The sequence below is a fragment of the Phoxinus phoxinus genome (genome assembly GCF_949152265.1).
Source record: "Phoxinus phoxinus genome assembly, chromosome: 16".
Classification (NCBI taxonomy): Eukaryota; Metazoa; Chordata; class Actinopteri; order Cypriniformes; family Leuciscidae; genus Phoxinus; species Phoxinus phoxinus.
In genome coordinates, this window is record NC_136891.1 from 29924197 (window position 1) to 29941025 (window position 16829).

Sequence of the window (16829 nt, forward strand, 5' to 3'; positions counted from 1 at the left end):
AAAAAATTACGACTGTCCCACAACGAAAATGTTTCGCCCTAATAAAGAATAATCAAATGTTAGGGTAGTGTACTTGTATACTACAACGAAAACAGTGTCAGTGAAGTGCTTGTGCTCAATTTCTCACCCTCATAAATTACAAGTTATTATCCCGTATTTTATAAATAGCTTTTTTCATAGGTTTTAGTGCTCATTTATCAATATGCTCATTTTTTGTTTCCATTCAAATGACATACTGGCAGTACTATTTCTAATATGGGCATAACCCGTAGACTGTAAAAACAAAAAAAGATATAACCTGATCAAACCATAGGCGATCAAACCCACATGGAAATGCGCATGCGCATAGAGGGTGATCCAGTGGCGGAAGGTTCGCGTTTAACCCACTGACACACGTGGAACTGTGTGCTGTGCTTCTGCAGTGAGTGGTCAACATCAGATTCATCACTCACGAGTCAATAACATTGACCAGTCTACCAGCGGACTTCTTGAGCAACCGAAAAGTAAGATGCTTGTTCACTATTTTGAAGCAGAAAAGTACTAACAATAACACATTGGCTTGCTAAGTTACAATTACAATAACGTTACTTATTTTATCTGGCTGTGAGATATAATATGCACCGAAAAGTTTGTAAATAGGCCTAATTATCAGGCTTTTAGTATGTCACTCACAACAACTCTGTCTCACTGTTAAGTCAGTACTTAAACATTAATATATGACTCCTTATTGTTAACAATGCATAGTGGGAGTGTTTGTTTTGGTATTATTCACTTATTCGTGTAATTTAATGAAGTTACCTTTTTAAATCTAAACCATAAACATGTAAAGTACTTTTATTTTATTAGATGACTCCTGTCTATGTTGTAATTGCCTGCCTTGTGAATGATGCAGCCCCCACATGATCTGTTGTTGACCCCTGACTTCACCCTTTGATACTCATTCCACAATCCACATAAAAGATCATTACTGGACTACAAGCCGTCTAAAACGTTTTTCACAAGTAAATGTGCAATAAATGCACTCCTATTTGTTCATATTATCCATAATATGTTCAGAACTGTAAATGTATATTCTAACTTAACCTGCATCTTTACACTTTTTCATATTTTTATTCTTTAATTTTGTTGTTGTCTTTATGTGCACTGTAAGCTTCATTACCGAGACAAAAAAATAATATTTTTTGTGTAAGCACTCATGGCAATAAAGCTTTTTCTGATCTTTTGATTTCTGAGTGAGCAGTTTTTTTTTTTTTTTATTGCTGATAAATTAAATTAAAGGTAGGTCAGGAAATGCTTCCCTACTATGCCAGTGTGCCACAGTATGCAGAGTGAAAGTACCGGTAGTTTGAAGCACATTCTTATCGATGTCTTTCTCTCTCTCTTTCTGTCAGGATCATGCCAGTCGTGCGCTTCTACAGGAGAGAGGAGACCAGGGAGGGCCGGGTCCTAAGAAGGATCGCACAACTGCATCCTGATGTTACTATAACAACAGAGCTTTGCTACAATGTAGAGCTGGACGGTGAGAGAATACAGTATAAAATGGAGTGTGTGGCTCTTTGTCATATAAATGTGCAATTTTTTTCTACCAATACAATACAAATTGTTGTTCTTTAGTTATGATGCAAAATACAATTTCAGCTGTAAAGCAGCTCTGAAAAGACAAGTCTTATCATTCATCTCAATTTAGTTTAATGACTGTGTCAGTGTTGCAAAGTAGTAACACTTAAAATAAAATTCAATTTTTTAAACATCATTGAACTATATTAGTCAACATCAACTAACTTTGAAAAATACTTAAAAAGCATTTATTAATCTTAGTTTATGTTAATTTCAACATTTACTATGCATTTAATTCTGTTCATATTATGTAATGGACATGAGCTAACCTGAGCTAACAATGAACAAGTTAACAAAGATTAATAAATACTGTAAATGTCTTGCAAATTGTTAGTTGATGTTAGTTAATGCATTAATTAATGTTACTAATTGGACCTTATTGTATAGTGTTACCTCATTTTTATGAAGCAAACTAAATCCAGCTATGAACAGCTCTACAGAAGGCAATATTCAGCTCAAGTCTGTTCAATATTGATACAATTCAGTTCAATAACAATGCCAATGTTGCAGAGTTCATAAATTATTAAACTAATTCGATCCAGCTATAAAGCAGCTAAATTATCCGGCACAATTTAGTTTAAGTTTTGTTGGATAATATTTAAACCCCTACTGTGTCTCTCTTCATATTTGTCTTCTCTTCATCTGCATCTTTTTCTCTCTTAGGCTCTGACTCTTTAAACGTGGAGCAGAAAGGTATTTTGCGCTGGTTGTTTAGTCCCCCCTATTCTGTCTGTCTGTCAGAGGAACCGACTCTAAAACCAGCGGATGGGGCACGGCTGGTGGAGATTGGACCCAGGTAACCTCTGCCACTGTTTTATCTTGATGGTACGGCATTGTAAACTTTGATACAACTTGTATCACATCTTTCAATTATATCTTAACCTTTGTAGGTTGAACTTTTCCACTGCTTGGTCCACCAATGCCGTGTCCATCTGCCGAAGTGCGGGTCTGAACCAGGTGATGAGAGTGGAGCTCTCTCGCAGGCATCTCATCAAGGTCAGGAGAATAGCTTTAAATAGCTTTTCGTTTCAGTGAGTTCTTTTCACCCGTTTTGATTAAAAGCTCCCTTTTCTCATCCCCATCTAGCCCCAGGAAGGACATACTGGAGTAATGAAGGATGGAGAGATGGAGAGACTGATTTGCTGCTTGTATGACAGTATGACCGAATGCGTTTACCCTCAGCCAATCACATCATTCGCCGTTGATATTCAGCCACAAGAAGTGTTTGAGGTGGACATTCTGGGAAAAGGTCGTGCTGCCTTGGAGAAGGCCAATGATGAACTTGGTAAGAGACGTATTTGGAGTCTGTACCACATTTCCACTAATATAAAAGTAACATGTTTTTTTTTATGTACCGTATATTCTTTGAAGTAGCTTAGAGTACCATGGTATTACCTAGTGAGAGGCAGATTAATCAGCCTATACTTGGCCTTTATGGCCTACATTATCATCAGCATCATCTTGGCCAGTTAACAGAAGAGGAAAAATATGGAAAATTGAAATTCCCATGTCAGTTAACTACTAGTATAACCATTCAATGCCATCTACTTACCATTCTATCATTATAGTACAAGTGCAAGGATATAAAACTAACTAGTATCATTACATGAAAATAAAAATAATGCATATAGAGTAAAGATGATACTGAGTATTTGAATAGGGATTCAATCAAATGCCTAAAAAGTGTGTGTGTTGTCAGTACTCAGTGATGAGATCAGCAACTCTTTCTTCTGCACATAATCATCCAGTATGTTAAGGTCACATGACACTTAACATGATTAGAGGAAGAGTAGATGTCACGAGATAAGGGGAGCCTAATTGATTAGATCACGAGGTGTGTGAAGGGAGAGAATGTATGACTGTATGAGAGACAAAGTTAGCCAGTGCAGTACAACAAAGCTCACTGTGTCTGTATCAGAGATTAGGTCTACTGAGTTAGAAATAAAACTCTGGTCAAATAGATTTTTTTAACGGTCACACTGTTATTTGAGCCTTTAAAAATATATCACGCTTTCCACAAAAATATGAAGCAGCACAACTGTTTTCAACAATAATAAGAAATGTATACCTTAACAAGAATTTGTTGAGCAGCAAATCTGCATATTAAAATGATTTCGGAAGGATCATGTGACACTGAAAATTCAGCTTTGCAATCGCTGGAATTAACTACATATGAAAATATATTACAAATTGTAATAATATTTCACAATATTACTGTTTTTAATTTATTGTTGGTCAAATAAATGCAGCCTTGGTGAACATAAGAGACTTGTTTCATAAAACTTAAAAAAATGTACCAACCCTTAACTTTTGAACAATAGTGTAAGTTTACCAACCATCTGTCTGTTCAAATCCTATTTTACTGATATTACCCAAAAATGTTTTAGAACTTATAATAGTGATAAATGTTACCCATGGTGTTTTTAAAGTGTTAAAGTTATTAACTTCACATCATCAATGTAGTGTCAATAGTAAGCGTTCATAGAACAAAAGTGAGTAGGAGGAGTTTTGTTCACTTACTCTAATGTTATGACTTGTGATTATACTCCTATAGGACGTTCTGTAAAGCTTGTTAGCAACAGTATCCAAAGGATGCTTAGCAAAGGTTCAGTTTATCAGGTTTTCTTTTGGTTTTGTATTTGTTTCTGATCATCTTTTTCTTCATTTCATATTTATCTGGTTGCTGTCTGTTTGTTTGTCTCGCTGCGTGTATGAACAGGGTTGGCGTTTGACTCTTGGGATCTGGACTACTACACTGCACTCTTCCAGAGAGTGAAAAGGAATCCCACCAGTGTAGAATGCTTTGATCTGGCTCAGTCCAACAGGTGTGTGTGGTCTCCAGAGAATAATCCCCAAAGGAAAGCGTGTATTTTATCTGCAATAGCATGAACAATGACGCCCTCATGCCCTGTTTGTCCTGCAGTGAGCACAGCCGCCATTGGTTCTTCCGAGGGCGGATGATCATTGATGGAGAAGCGCAGAAGGAGACGCTCTTCAGCCTCATTATGGGCACTCAGCACCATAGCAACCAGAACAATGTCATCAAATTCTGTGACAACAGCAGGTTAGATGCTTCACTGTTAATGTCAAACCGTTTGCATGGCACTTTAGCAGGAAGTCTCAATATGTGGTTCTTGTGTGTTTGTAGTGGTATTAAAGGCATGGAGCTGGAGTGCATGTATCCCACAAACCCTGCTCAGGCCAGTCCATATGAAGCCCGACGTGCTACCAGACACGTCATCTTCACTGCAGAGACTCACAACTTCCCCACTGGTCTGATCCTATATAATACACATTTAATCTCCTCGCTTTTTCACACGTGTAGAGGCCAACCTAAATTAATTTTAATGAGAATTAAAATAGCTATTACTCAAAACATATAACATATGCATATGCAGTTACAATCTTTTTTAGATCTGCATGGTATTCTTGAGGTGTTCCAGTCTGGCGTTAAAGCATTTCATAGCACAGAGACTGCACTTATAAAAGTTTTTAATGATCTTTTAATGTCAACAGACTCTGGAGATTCTGCAATCCTTATGCTTTTAGATCTCACAGCAGCATTCGATACTGTCGAGCACAGTGTTCTTATCTCTCGTCTAGAGCACAGCGTTGGGATTAAAGGCACTGCATTAGAATGGTTTAGATCATATTTTTCAGAGAGAGTGTTCAAAGTTGGTTTTGGTGACTCTACTTCACCCGCAGCACCACTGACATGTGGAGTTCCTCTATTTTGGGGCCGATTCTCTTCTCCGTTTATTTGCTTCCCCTTGGATCCATCTTAAAGCATAACATCAGTTTCCATTATTATGCAGATGATTCATATATGATCTACTTGCCTATAAAAAGTAAGGGTGAGATGAAAGTAAAACCGAAGTCATGATGTTTAGACCCAGCAGTTCTACTGGCGCCTCCCAATTGGACCTGGGTCCCCTGACACCCTATGTCAAGTCCATGGTAACTAACCTTGGTGTTTAGATGGATAGTGATTTTCAACTAGAGAAGTAGATAAATTCAGTTGTAAAAGCTAGTTTCTTTCAACTCAGGCTGCTTACCAAACTGAAGCCATTTTTATCTTTCACTGATTTTGAGAGGGTTATACATGCTTTTATCACAACTCGCCTGGATTATTGTAATGCTTTATATGTAGGTATTAACCAGGCCTCCCTCTCCAGATTACAAATGGTTCAAAATGCTGCCGCTCGACTCCTTACCGGAACTCGCAAGCGAGATCACATTACGCCTGTTCTTGCCTCCCTTCATTGCTACCGGTTTGCTTTAGATTACATTTTAAGAACTACTGAAGCCGCACGCTCCTCTGAGGTCATTAAGGTCTGCTGAACAGCTACTCCTTTTTTTTTTCTTTTTCTTTTTTTCTAGAACATGGCTCAAAAATAGGGGAGATCGAGCATTTTCAGTCGTGGCCCGAAGGCTGTGGAATGATTTACCTCTGCATGTTAGATTGGCCCCTCAGCCTTCCAATTTGGACACATTTAAGTATCTGTTAATTGCATATGTTTGTGTTTTCGTAAAACAACGATATAAATGTGATTCTGCACATAATTACCGGTACTTGTTTCATAATTGAAAAGAAACAAAAAAATTTTTCGTTTGTGGACGTTTGAAAAAAACGTGCATTTGAAAAATCACAATATTATGTTATTGCAATACTCTGCATATAACAAAAGGTTTAAAATCAATAATATCACATTGTGGCTTAAGAATCGTGATGATATCGTATCGTGAGCCCTCTGGTGATTCTCACCCCTACAGGGGCATTTTTTGTTGTGGTTTTAGTTAATAATAATACTGTGGCTCATATTTGAGTCATAAAATGCTCTTTATTATATCCAGGTGTTGCTCCATTCAGCGGTGCCACCACAGGTACTGGTGGGCGAATCAGAGATGTGCAGAGCGCTGGAAAGGGTGGTCATGTGATCGCAGGCACTGCTGGGTACTGCTTTGGTAACCTGCACATCCCAGGTGAGCTATTCATCCATTTGTTCTGTTTCAAGAATGAACCTCTACCACTTAGTTGAATAGTGCCCTTAAAACTCAGATCACAGTCTATTCTTTGCCATATTTTGTTTTGTGAGCACACTTCCACATACCAGGATCTTCTCTGTTCTCAGGTTTTGTGCTCCCATGGGAGGAGGAAGGGTGGGAGTACCCATCCAGCTTTGCTCCTCCACTCCAGGTGGCCATAGAGGCCAGTGATGGGGCCTCTGACTATGGCAATAAGTTTGGGGAGCCAGTTCTAGCAGGTGAAATCTAACAGGACAGTAGTCACCTGTTTATTTGTGGTTATTGGCTTGGATTTACAGCTCTTAATTTGTTATTTTCTTTCCTATTAAGGCTTTGCTCGTTCCTTTGGAATGCGTTTGGCTAACGGCGAACGTCGGGAGTGGATCAAGCCAATCATGTTCAGTGGTGGGCTGGGCTCTATTGAGGACCAGCACGTGGAGAAAGAACAAGCTGCACTGGGTACATAAGGAAAAACATACAGCTGATGCACCATAATATTTTTAAATCCTACATTGGCATCTTTCTTTTTTCCCTCTCTCATAGTCAATTTCAACATATTTTATTAGCTTGGTTGTTAAACAAAATATTGCCAAAGCATCAATGCACACAACAAAAGCAGTGTCAAAAAGAGAAAAGAAATATAACCATTATAATATAAACAATTACTGTTGGATTTGAGGTGTAGTACGTGTATGTTTTCCTCAATAAAAACGTAAGTGGTAAAAAAACAATAATAATGGTATTAAAGATTAAAATAATATATATTTAAAAAAGCTGTTAATAATAAAATAAATAAACATTAAGACATTTATGTACAAAAAGTTTAGGGTCTGCAAGTGGGACCTTTTTTTTTTAAGTCTCTTACGCTTACCAAGGCTGCATTTATTTGATCAAATATAGTAAAACAGTACTATTGTGAAATAATAATAAACCCCTATATAAGTTAAAATAGCTGTTTTTCTTTTAAATATATTTTAAAATGTATTCCTGTGATGGCAAAGCTGAATTTTCGGCAGCCATACTCCAGACTGCAGTGTGACATGATCCTACAGAAATGTATCTAATAAGCTTATTTAGTGCTCAAAAAACATTAGTTTAATAGTGCTGTTTAATATTTTTGTGTAAAACATGATGCATTTGTTTGATGAATTCAAAATAACTGTTTATTTGAAATTGGAATCTTTTTGGACATGTTAAATGTCTTTACTGCCACTTTTGGTCAATTTAATGCATTCATGCTAAATAGAAGTATTAAGTTCTTTCAAAAAGTATTACTGACCCCGACCTTTTAAACATTACTGTATACAAACAGTATACATTTTTACTGTTTATTAATCTTTATTCATTTATTCATTCTTGTCCTTGGCAGGTATGGATGTGGTGAAAATGGGTGGTCCTGTGTACAGGATTGGTGTTGGCGGAGGTGCTGCCTCTTCTGTACAGGTACACCAAAAATGTTAAATTAAATGAATTTACTAGCTGCTCTAAAGTGCAGGTGTTTTCTTTGTGTTTACAGGGCATTCTTGTGTATTCCATCATTATTCATATTCTGTGCGATGATGCAACTTCATGTGTGCATGTGTGTGTGTTATTGTAGGTTCAAGGTGATAACTCCAGCGCCAGGGATCTTGGAGCAGTTCAGAGAGGAGATGCTGAAATGGAGCAAAAGATGAACCGGGCTCTCAGGGCCTGCCTAGAGCGAAAGGAAGGAAACCCCATCTGCAGCATTCATGACCAGGGTGCTGGAGGAAATGGTAGGGGTCAAAAAATAAGATGTGCTTAGAACAATGTGCTCTCTTCTGAAGCCTAGACTTTAAAAACACCATGTTATTTGTGTAGGTAACGTGTTAAAGGAGCTGAGTGAGCCTGCTGGTGCCATTATCTATACTAGCAAGTTTAAGGTGAGATTTTATCAAAACATCTGTATCTTGATTTTAATGTCAAAGTGTTTCATATCAGTCACATACATATTTTACCCTGATGCTCAGAGAGGTGACCCCACCCTCAGTGTTTTGGAGCTGTGGGGGGCGGAGTATCAGGAGAGTAATGCTCTGTTGCTCCGCCCCTCTGACCGGAGCTTCCTCGAGAGTGTGTGTCAGAGGGAGAAGTGTCCTGTTGACTTTGTTGGCAAGATAACTGGTGATGGCAAGGTGAGTCACACTGTTTTGTACCTTTTTGTTGTTTGGGACACTTCTTGGTACTTTCTGTACTTTCTGATTATGTGCATACCGGTATATTCTCTATAGATCGTGCTGGTGGATGACCTGTGTAAACAGACAGATGGGCTTGACAGTGGGCGGAGCCCTGTGGATCTGGAGCTGGATTGGGTCCTGGGAAAGATGCCACAGAAGGTGCAAAAACAATCTATTTTGTTGATTAATCTCTACTAGACATAGAGCATCTTGTATACATCCCCTTTAATTAATAGCTATGCTGAAGAAGAAGAAAAAATAGAAATTGTTGTAGAGTGCACCCTCTCTTGTCTGATTTTTGAAATGCAGTGTCCATACTTTGAAATCTGGATTAATTTCTGGATTTATAATTTGTAGTCTTTATTTATCACCAGGAGCGTTTCTAGCATTTCATTATTACTGGGGCATAGGACCCCTATCAAAAAAGTGCCCCCATATTTCAAAACTGGATATAGGATATCACTTGTCTTTACCTATTCACAAGCTGCATGCACAGTTAAGATCTGCTTCATTGCTGACAAATGATGCAAGATGTCCAAGTTTTGTTTCCTAAAATGTATTGTAGGTATAAATATTCACCTCATCTGGCATTTTATAAAGTATCCTGTTACTATTCAATGTCAGAAACCGCTGGAAACAATTCACTGAATGAGTGAACTGTCCGATTGAATCAAACTGAATTGCAACTTGTTGCAAAGCTGTTTGACAGATTACATCAAATGTGATTCATTCATGAATCTGGCATCATCTGAATCTTAACAGCACATTGAAAACACACAACATGATTGCTGAAATATAGTCAGGGGAAATGATTCTCAGGTCATTATACATTATACTCCATTGAAAGACAAGGATTTTTGAGAAATTAATTTTTGAGCAGTATTTCAGAATTGTGGCTCGGGCCCTAGTTAAAAGGGTCTAGGGACACCCTTGTTTTTCACGTTAAGCATTAAGTCGCTCACTTCTCAGTCAGTACTACATGTGTCAACGTGAGTTTAAATTGTCTATTTTCAGGAGTTTGTATTGGAGCACATGGCTGTGACTCTGCAGCCTCTCTCTCTTCCTGCGGGTCTCTCTGTTCTTCCTGCTCTACAGAGAGTTTTCCGGCTGCCTGCTGTGGCCAGCAAGCGCTACCTCACCAACAAGGTATAATACTCCCTCTTTAGCACATGCATAATAATATATAACTTCTTCCAGGTTGTCTATTGCAGTGGTACTTATTTATAATCTTCCTGCTATATCCAGACATTTAAATATATTGTTATCTTGTCATCTTTAATGTAATAATTTTTTTTAATAATTACATTTAAATATTCAGTAATTGAATAATTTCATTTAAATATTGAATCAATTTGTTAATTGTCTGATCTAATTTACAGGCATTTCAAAAGAATTAAAAAAAAAATGAATGCAACATGTCCATAAAGACTATAGCATTTATAGAAATATCAGCATTTTTTAATTGACAAACATGAATTAAAATGAAATAAAACCCCTCTGTTCCAGGTTGATCGATCTGTGACTGGTCTGATTGCTCAGCAACAGTGTGTAGGTCCTCTTCACACTCCACTGGCTGACGTAGCTGTTGTTGCCCTGTCTCCGTTCAGCCTCCAGGGTGCTGCCACAGCGATAGGCGAACAGCCAATCAAAGGGCTGGTGTCACCGGCAGCTGGGGCTCGAATGGCTGTGGGAGAAGCTCTCACTAACCTGGTGTTTGCAAGAGTGACTGCTCTCAAGGTGAATAAACTCCATGTGCATTTTTAAACATGTTAAGTGACAGCATGTCATTTAAAACACACACACACACTTGTCATCCAAAGATATCTGTGCATATCTTCACAGGATGTAAAGTGCAGTGGTAACTGGATGTGGGCTGCTAAGCTGCCAGGAGAGGGAGCGAGTCTTTGGGAGGCTTGCCAGGCCATGTGTGAGGTCATGGGTCAGCTGGGAGTGGCCGTGGATGGGGGAAAAGATTCACTTAGCATGGCAGCACGTGTCAGTGGAGAAACGGTTAAGGCCCCAGGTATCCGTCTTGTGCATGTCGCCATTTAAAATGCTATTAGAACAGGTATGACATGGATGTATTTTATATAAAGTTTGGGTTCAGTAAAATGTTTTTATTTTATTTTTTTATTAATACTTTTATTCAGTAAGAACACTGAAGTAAAGACATTTATTAATAAATATTTCTACTTCAATTAAATGTTGTTTTTTTAACATTGATCAAAGATGATCATGTGACAGAAAACTGCTGAAAATCCAACCTTGTCATCACATGAATGAATTCCCTTTCAAAATAGAAAACAGTTATTTTAAATTGTTATAATATTTGACAATATTACTGTTTTTTTTTTTTTACTGTATTTTCAAATAAATGCTTTCAAAATTCTTTCAAAAAAAAAAAAACTCTTACCAACCCCAAACTTTTAAAAAGTTTTGTCTATATATTAAACATAATGTAATATATCTATATAATAAATAAAATGTAACATATATTTTGTATTATGACTCAAATAACCAAAAATACCAGTAGAACTAAAATATATTTAATCAAAATATTTGACTTGGATGAAAGCACATGCACATGGACATCACTCGTCCACAGCGCCACCCAATGCATTCAGCGTTAACTGCGTGATGTAGGTGAGGGATTCAGTGAGAAAAGCATATTTCATTGTTGTGTACATTTAAATACATTTGCATAACTTACAGCTACTGTAGTTTTAACTATCTGAGTTCACTAGTATATTATATTATCACTAGTATATTGTATATTAAATACTCAACCAGACATTTACCTGTGCATAGTGTTTACCTTTGTATAATGCTAGCTAAGATATTTTATGTCGCACAACCAACTACTCTCCGTGTGTTTTAGGTTCTTTGGTTATCTCAGTGTATGCTGTGTGTCCTGATATCACAGCTACTGTGACCCCTGACCTGGAAAACCCTGATGACAAAGGTTAGGAGTCGGACTTTGTGAATCTTGACCACTTTTTACCTCTCATATTAAAAACAGATCACTATTGTGAACATCTTTCACATACTCTCTCTTCCTTTCTCAGGTGTGCTTCTGTATGTGCCTGTGAGCTCAGGTAAATACAGGCTGGGCGGCTCTGCTTTAGCTCAGTGTTATGGACAGCTCGGAGACTGCAGTCCTGATCTGGATCAGCCAGACAAGCTCTCTGCTTGCTTCAACACCACACAGTCATTGATTCAGGGTCAGTATGTGCTTTATATATAAGCTGATATTTTACTTCATCTTATTGACGACACATTAACAGCACCATTCTTCTTCTATAGATGCAGCTAAGCTGTGAAAAAAAAAAAAAATGAACTGATCCAAACTCTGCTGCCTGGATTTGTTGATGTGCAGGAGCATTTTATCTATGTAAAATCTGTTAATGTAAACTATATATTGCAGATCGACTGCTGACTGCAGGACATGATGTCAGTGATGGAGGGCTTATTTCCTGTCTGCTGGAGATGGCCTTTGCAGGGAATCATGGGATGGAGGTGGACTTGCCTTTAGAAGGCGTTGACGGTTGGTAATAAAAAATATGTTTTTATGTTTTGGAAAAAGCTCAAGCTTTTTTGTTAAAGATACTTGTGCCATCCATCATAGGCTGTTTTACTTCCACATTTTTATTACAGTCTGCATGGAAAAACCAAATTGTGAATAAAACTTCCAAATTGCACAAGAAAATGTCTCTGATGAAATGACTGAGAAATGACTCACTCGTTTCTCTGGAAAAGTGTTATTTTAGTATTATTTATATATGGTTTTTATTTATATACTGTATTTATTAACATTTTCAATAAGCTTTTAGTTTACATTTATATAATTCTGTGTTTTTCTTGTGAAATAGTAAACAATTAAATACTTTTCTCATTTTTGGTCTTTTTTTATTTAATATTTACATTTTATTCTATTTCAGCTATTTAATAGTTTTAGTCTATTTAAAAATAACAACACTTCTCCAAAAGTGATGGTTTTGTTCTCTTGAGCACAAGTGCTGCTTTATTCGCAATAATTTTTTGCGATATTCGTATTTTTCACAAGATTAAATTTGCCGCTGGGATGGAAACGTGGCTATATACATATCTCTTCCCATTCCTCTCTTTCAGTGATGGAGGCTCTTTTTTCTGAGGAGCTTGGTCTGGTTTTGGAGGTGTGCGAGAGCAATGCATCGAGTGTCTGTGAGAGATACACAGATGCTGGTCTCTTGTGTCACAGAATTGGCACAACTTCTGGTTTTGGACCTGATGCCAAGGTGAGCTGAGCTCTTTTTATCTTAAGCATATGCATGGATTAATGGAGTCCAATGGGATATTTATACTTCAATGATTAAGTGATGTGCAGGGAAAAGTGATCAATAACTGCTGATTACTTTTCCATACTGTCTTGTAGGTCAGAGTGAGTCTGCGTGGACAGGACGTGCTGGATGAGCGTCTACCCACACTTAGGGCGATATGGGAAAGCACTAGTTTTCAGCTGGAGCGACTGCAGGCTAACCCACTGTGTGTCCAAGCAGAAGAAGAAGGGCTTGCTTCTCGCACACAGCCATACCTCAAACTCACCTTTGACCCCTCCCAAACACCCCTCATTAAAGAGCTTGGTGAGACCATGGACCCATTTCACAATCATGTATCTTTCCTTAATTCATACTTGACCTGTATATTAAGATATTTGTATTGTGCTTTAGCTTCACAGAAACCTTGCGTAGCTGTTGTGAGAGAGGAAGGCAGTAATGGAGACAGAGAGATGTCTGCTTCTCTGTTCATGGCTGGATTCGAGGTAAAGGTGCACATAAACACCAAAAAATGATAGCTATGTTGTTGAATAACTTTAACGTTGATAATAAGAAATTTTCTTGAGCACCAAATCAGCATATTAAAATTATTTCTGAAGGTAATGATGCAAAAAATTCAGCTTTGCCATCACAGGAATAAATTACATTTTAAAATACAAAACAGTTATTCTTGTAGTAATATTGCGTTTTTTACTGTATTTTTGATAATTTTTTGTTCAAAATATTTATTTAAAAAAAAATGAATGTATTATGATTTTCAGTTGCTTTGAAACGTAAGCATCATGTGTGCAAGTATGTAAATACATTAATATAGCCCTACACATGTTATTATAGCATATGCCTAAATACACTCTACCACACTTTTATACAATTAAACACCAATTGTTCCTTGGATATATTAAGCTTTTAGCATTATGTTTGTTCACTAATACCGCAAATGCTGCTTGTTTTCTTGCACAATGTTCAATGTTAAAGGAACACTCCACTTTTTTTGGAAATAGGCTCATTTTCCAGCTCCCCCAGAGTTAAACAGTTAAGTTTTACCGTTTTCGAATCCATTCAGCCGATCTCCGGGTCTGGCGGTAGCACTTTTAGCATAGCTTAGCATAGATCATTGAATCTGATTGGACCGTTAGCATCTCTCTCAAAAAAATGACCAAAGAGTTTCGATATTTTTCCTATTTAAAACTTGACTCTTCTGTAGTTACATCGTGTACTAAGACCGACAGAAAATGAAAATTTGCGATTTTCTAGGCCAATATGACTAGGAACTATACTCTCATTCCTGCGTAATAATCAAGGAACTGTGCTGCCGTACCAGCAGGCGCAATGATATTACGGAGAGCCTGAAAATAGTCCGCAGCTCAGTAACTTCCAACGTGACCGGCACTAAGTTTGTAATATCATTGCGCTGCTGGTACGGCAGCACAGTTCCTTGATTATTACGCAACTTTTTACTTTCTGTCGGTCTTAGTAAGAAGTAGTACGATGTAACTACAGAAAAGTCAAGTTTTAAATGGGAAAAATATCGAAACTCTTTGGTCATTTTTTTGAGAGAGATGCTAACGGTCTAATCAGATTCAATTATCTAAGCTATGCTAAAAGTGCTACCGCCAGACCCGGAGATCGGCTGAATGGATTCGAAAACGGTAAAACTCAACTGTTTAACTCTAGGGGAGTTGGAAAATAAGCCTATTTCCAAAAAAAGTGGAGTGTTCCTTTAACTGTTAACAAGACTGAGTTTGATTTATTTAGACTTTTTTTTTTTTCGTTTTTAGGTGTGGGATGTCACAATGCAGGACCTGTGCTCAGGCTCCACGACCCTTGACCCCTTCCGAGCCGTGGTGTTTGTGGGTGGTTTCAGCTATGCAGATGTGCTAGGGTCAGCTAAAGGTGAAAATCACACTATTGCATGTTGCAGCACTCTTACATATCACTGCTGAACTGTATGATAGTTCTGCTATGCATCCCCACCATTGACTGTTTCAATGACCTTAGATTTGCGAAAAACCGACTCGTAGGTCATTTCATACTGGCCTTGCCACTCTGCATACTGAAATTGTGTTTATTAGCACTTGTTCTCCAGCTGAGGATCACATGCTTTGACGTTTTCTTATTAATCAGGGTGGGCTGCAACAGCGACCTTTAACCCCAAGGCCCGTGAGGAGTTTGAGCGCTTCCGCAACCGTAAAGACACGCTGAGTCTAGGAGTGTGTAACGGGTGTCAGCTTCTGGCTTTGCTGGGCTGGGTGGGTGAAAGAGAGGATGGAGGTGAGAGAGAAAACTTTTAGTCTCATCCATATAATGTGTAAATGGCAATCACAGCCTCAAGAATTTCCTCACTTTCTTTTCTCAAACTACTTTCACTGTTTTTAATTTTTATAAATGAAATGTATTTATTTATTTTATATTAGATTTGTTTAATTTTATTTTATTTTATTATTCATTTCAATTGCAGGTTCTGATGTTACTTTGACCCATAACAAGTCTGGCCGGTTCGAATCAAGGTTTGTGAGTGTGGGCATCCTGCCCTCTCCGGCCATCATGCTTAAAGGAATGGAGGGCTCTGCTCTGGGTGTTTGGGTCGCTCATGGAGAAGGTTAGAAATCTGTTCATTGTAACACTGTACTTGACAGGTGCATTTACTTCTTCTGATAGTGGGGTCCAAAAGTCTGAGACCATTTTGAATTTTTTAAGAGGCATCATTTCTGCTTATAATAAAGTCAGATCTCTCTGTCGACATTAACAAAGGCTAAAACTCTCCGGTGTGTGTTGTTCCTGTTGTGTGACGTTTAAAAACACCTCCATTTTGTTTCACAGGTCTGATGCAGTTTCGTTCTCCCGAGGCTCAGCAGAAGCTGACCAGCGCCTCTTTAGCTCCTCTGCGTTATGTGGATGATTCGGGCACCCCTACTGAAATCTATCCCATGAACCCCAATGGTTCCGCACAAGGTGTGGCAGGCATCTGCTCTGCAGATGGCCGCCACCTGGCCATGATGCCCCATCCGGAGCGGGCCGTACTGGGCTGGCAGTGGGCTTGGGCCCCTCGCCACCTCCGCAGATCACTGGAACCCTCACCGTGGCTTAGCATGTTCCGTAATGCAGCAGTCTGGTGTCAGAACTCATAGAGATATGCTACTGTACATTAGTGATAGACGATAACCAAATAGACAGACTAGCCAACGTATTAATACTCTTGACTTGGAGAGTTATTAGATCATTTTGAATGATCTTGGGCTGACCTTTGGAAATCTTACATTCATACATATTTAGAATTCAGATCTGGTTTATTGTATGAATGTACTTTGGTAGAATTAACATGCAGATTCCTGCTGAAAACTGATGCCTCAACATGTCTAAATGTCTAAATACATAATGGGCTATTTGACATTAAGATATAATAAAAATGTTTTTATTTTAAAAACTAAAATATACATTCCAGAAATGATTAACATTCCACTGAAGAAAGGTTATATTGAGGAAACACTACTAACGCTTTCAAAGTATTAAAACAATCTTGAAATGTTTCTGTGGCATGTCTCGGTTTCCTTTGTGTGAAAGTTAAGCGATTAAACAAAAAAAATATATAAATAAGTATTTATTAGAAACTTGAATATTTACAAAAGCACTTTACATTCATTATGTACAATCTGTCTTTAATAAAACACTTAAAATTGCCTGG

General features: G+C 37.9%; 1 protein-coding gene across 1 annotated transcript; it reads left to right on the forward strand.

The window, feature by feature from the left end:
* The first annotated feature begins 314 nt into the window (after positions 1-314).
* pfas (phosphoribosylformylglycinamidine synthase) lies at positions 315-16823 on the forward strand. The gene is made up of 29 exons (XM_079639725.1): positions 315-503; positions 1392-1519; positions 2281-2413; positions 2508-2613; positions 2704-2902; positions 4337-4442; positions 4541-4681; positions 4766-4890; positions 6472-6600; positions 6750-6881; positions 6973-7101; positions 8012-8085; positions 8240-8396; positions 8482-8543; positions 8631-8792; positions 8889-8993; positions 9849-9980; positions 10341-10571; positions 10677-10857; positions 11713-11796; positions 11900-12055; positions 12259-12378; positions 12963-13108; positions 13246-13453; positions 13541-13632; positions 14926-15040; positions 15272-15418; positions 15606-15746; positions 15968-16823. Exons 2-29 carry the CDS (start codon positions 1396-1398, stop codon positions 16273-16275), a joined length of 3945 nt encoding a protein of 1314 aa, XP_079495851.1. The 5' UTR covers positions 315-503; positions 1392-1395; the 3' UTR covers positions 16276-16823.
* The last annotated feature ends 6 nt before the right edge of the window (positions 16824-16829 follow it).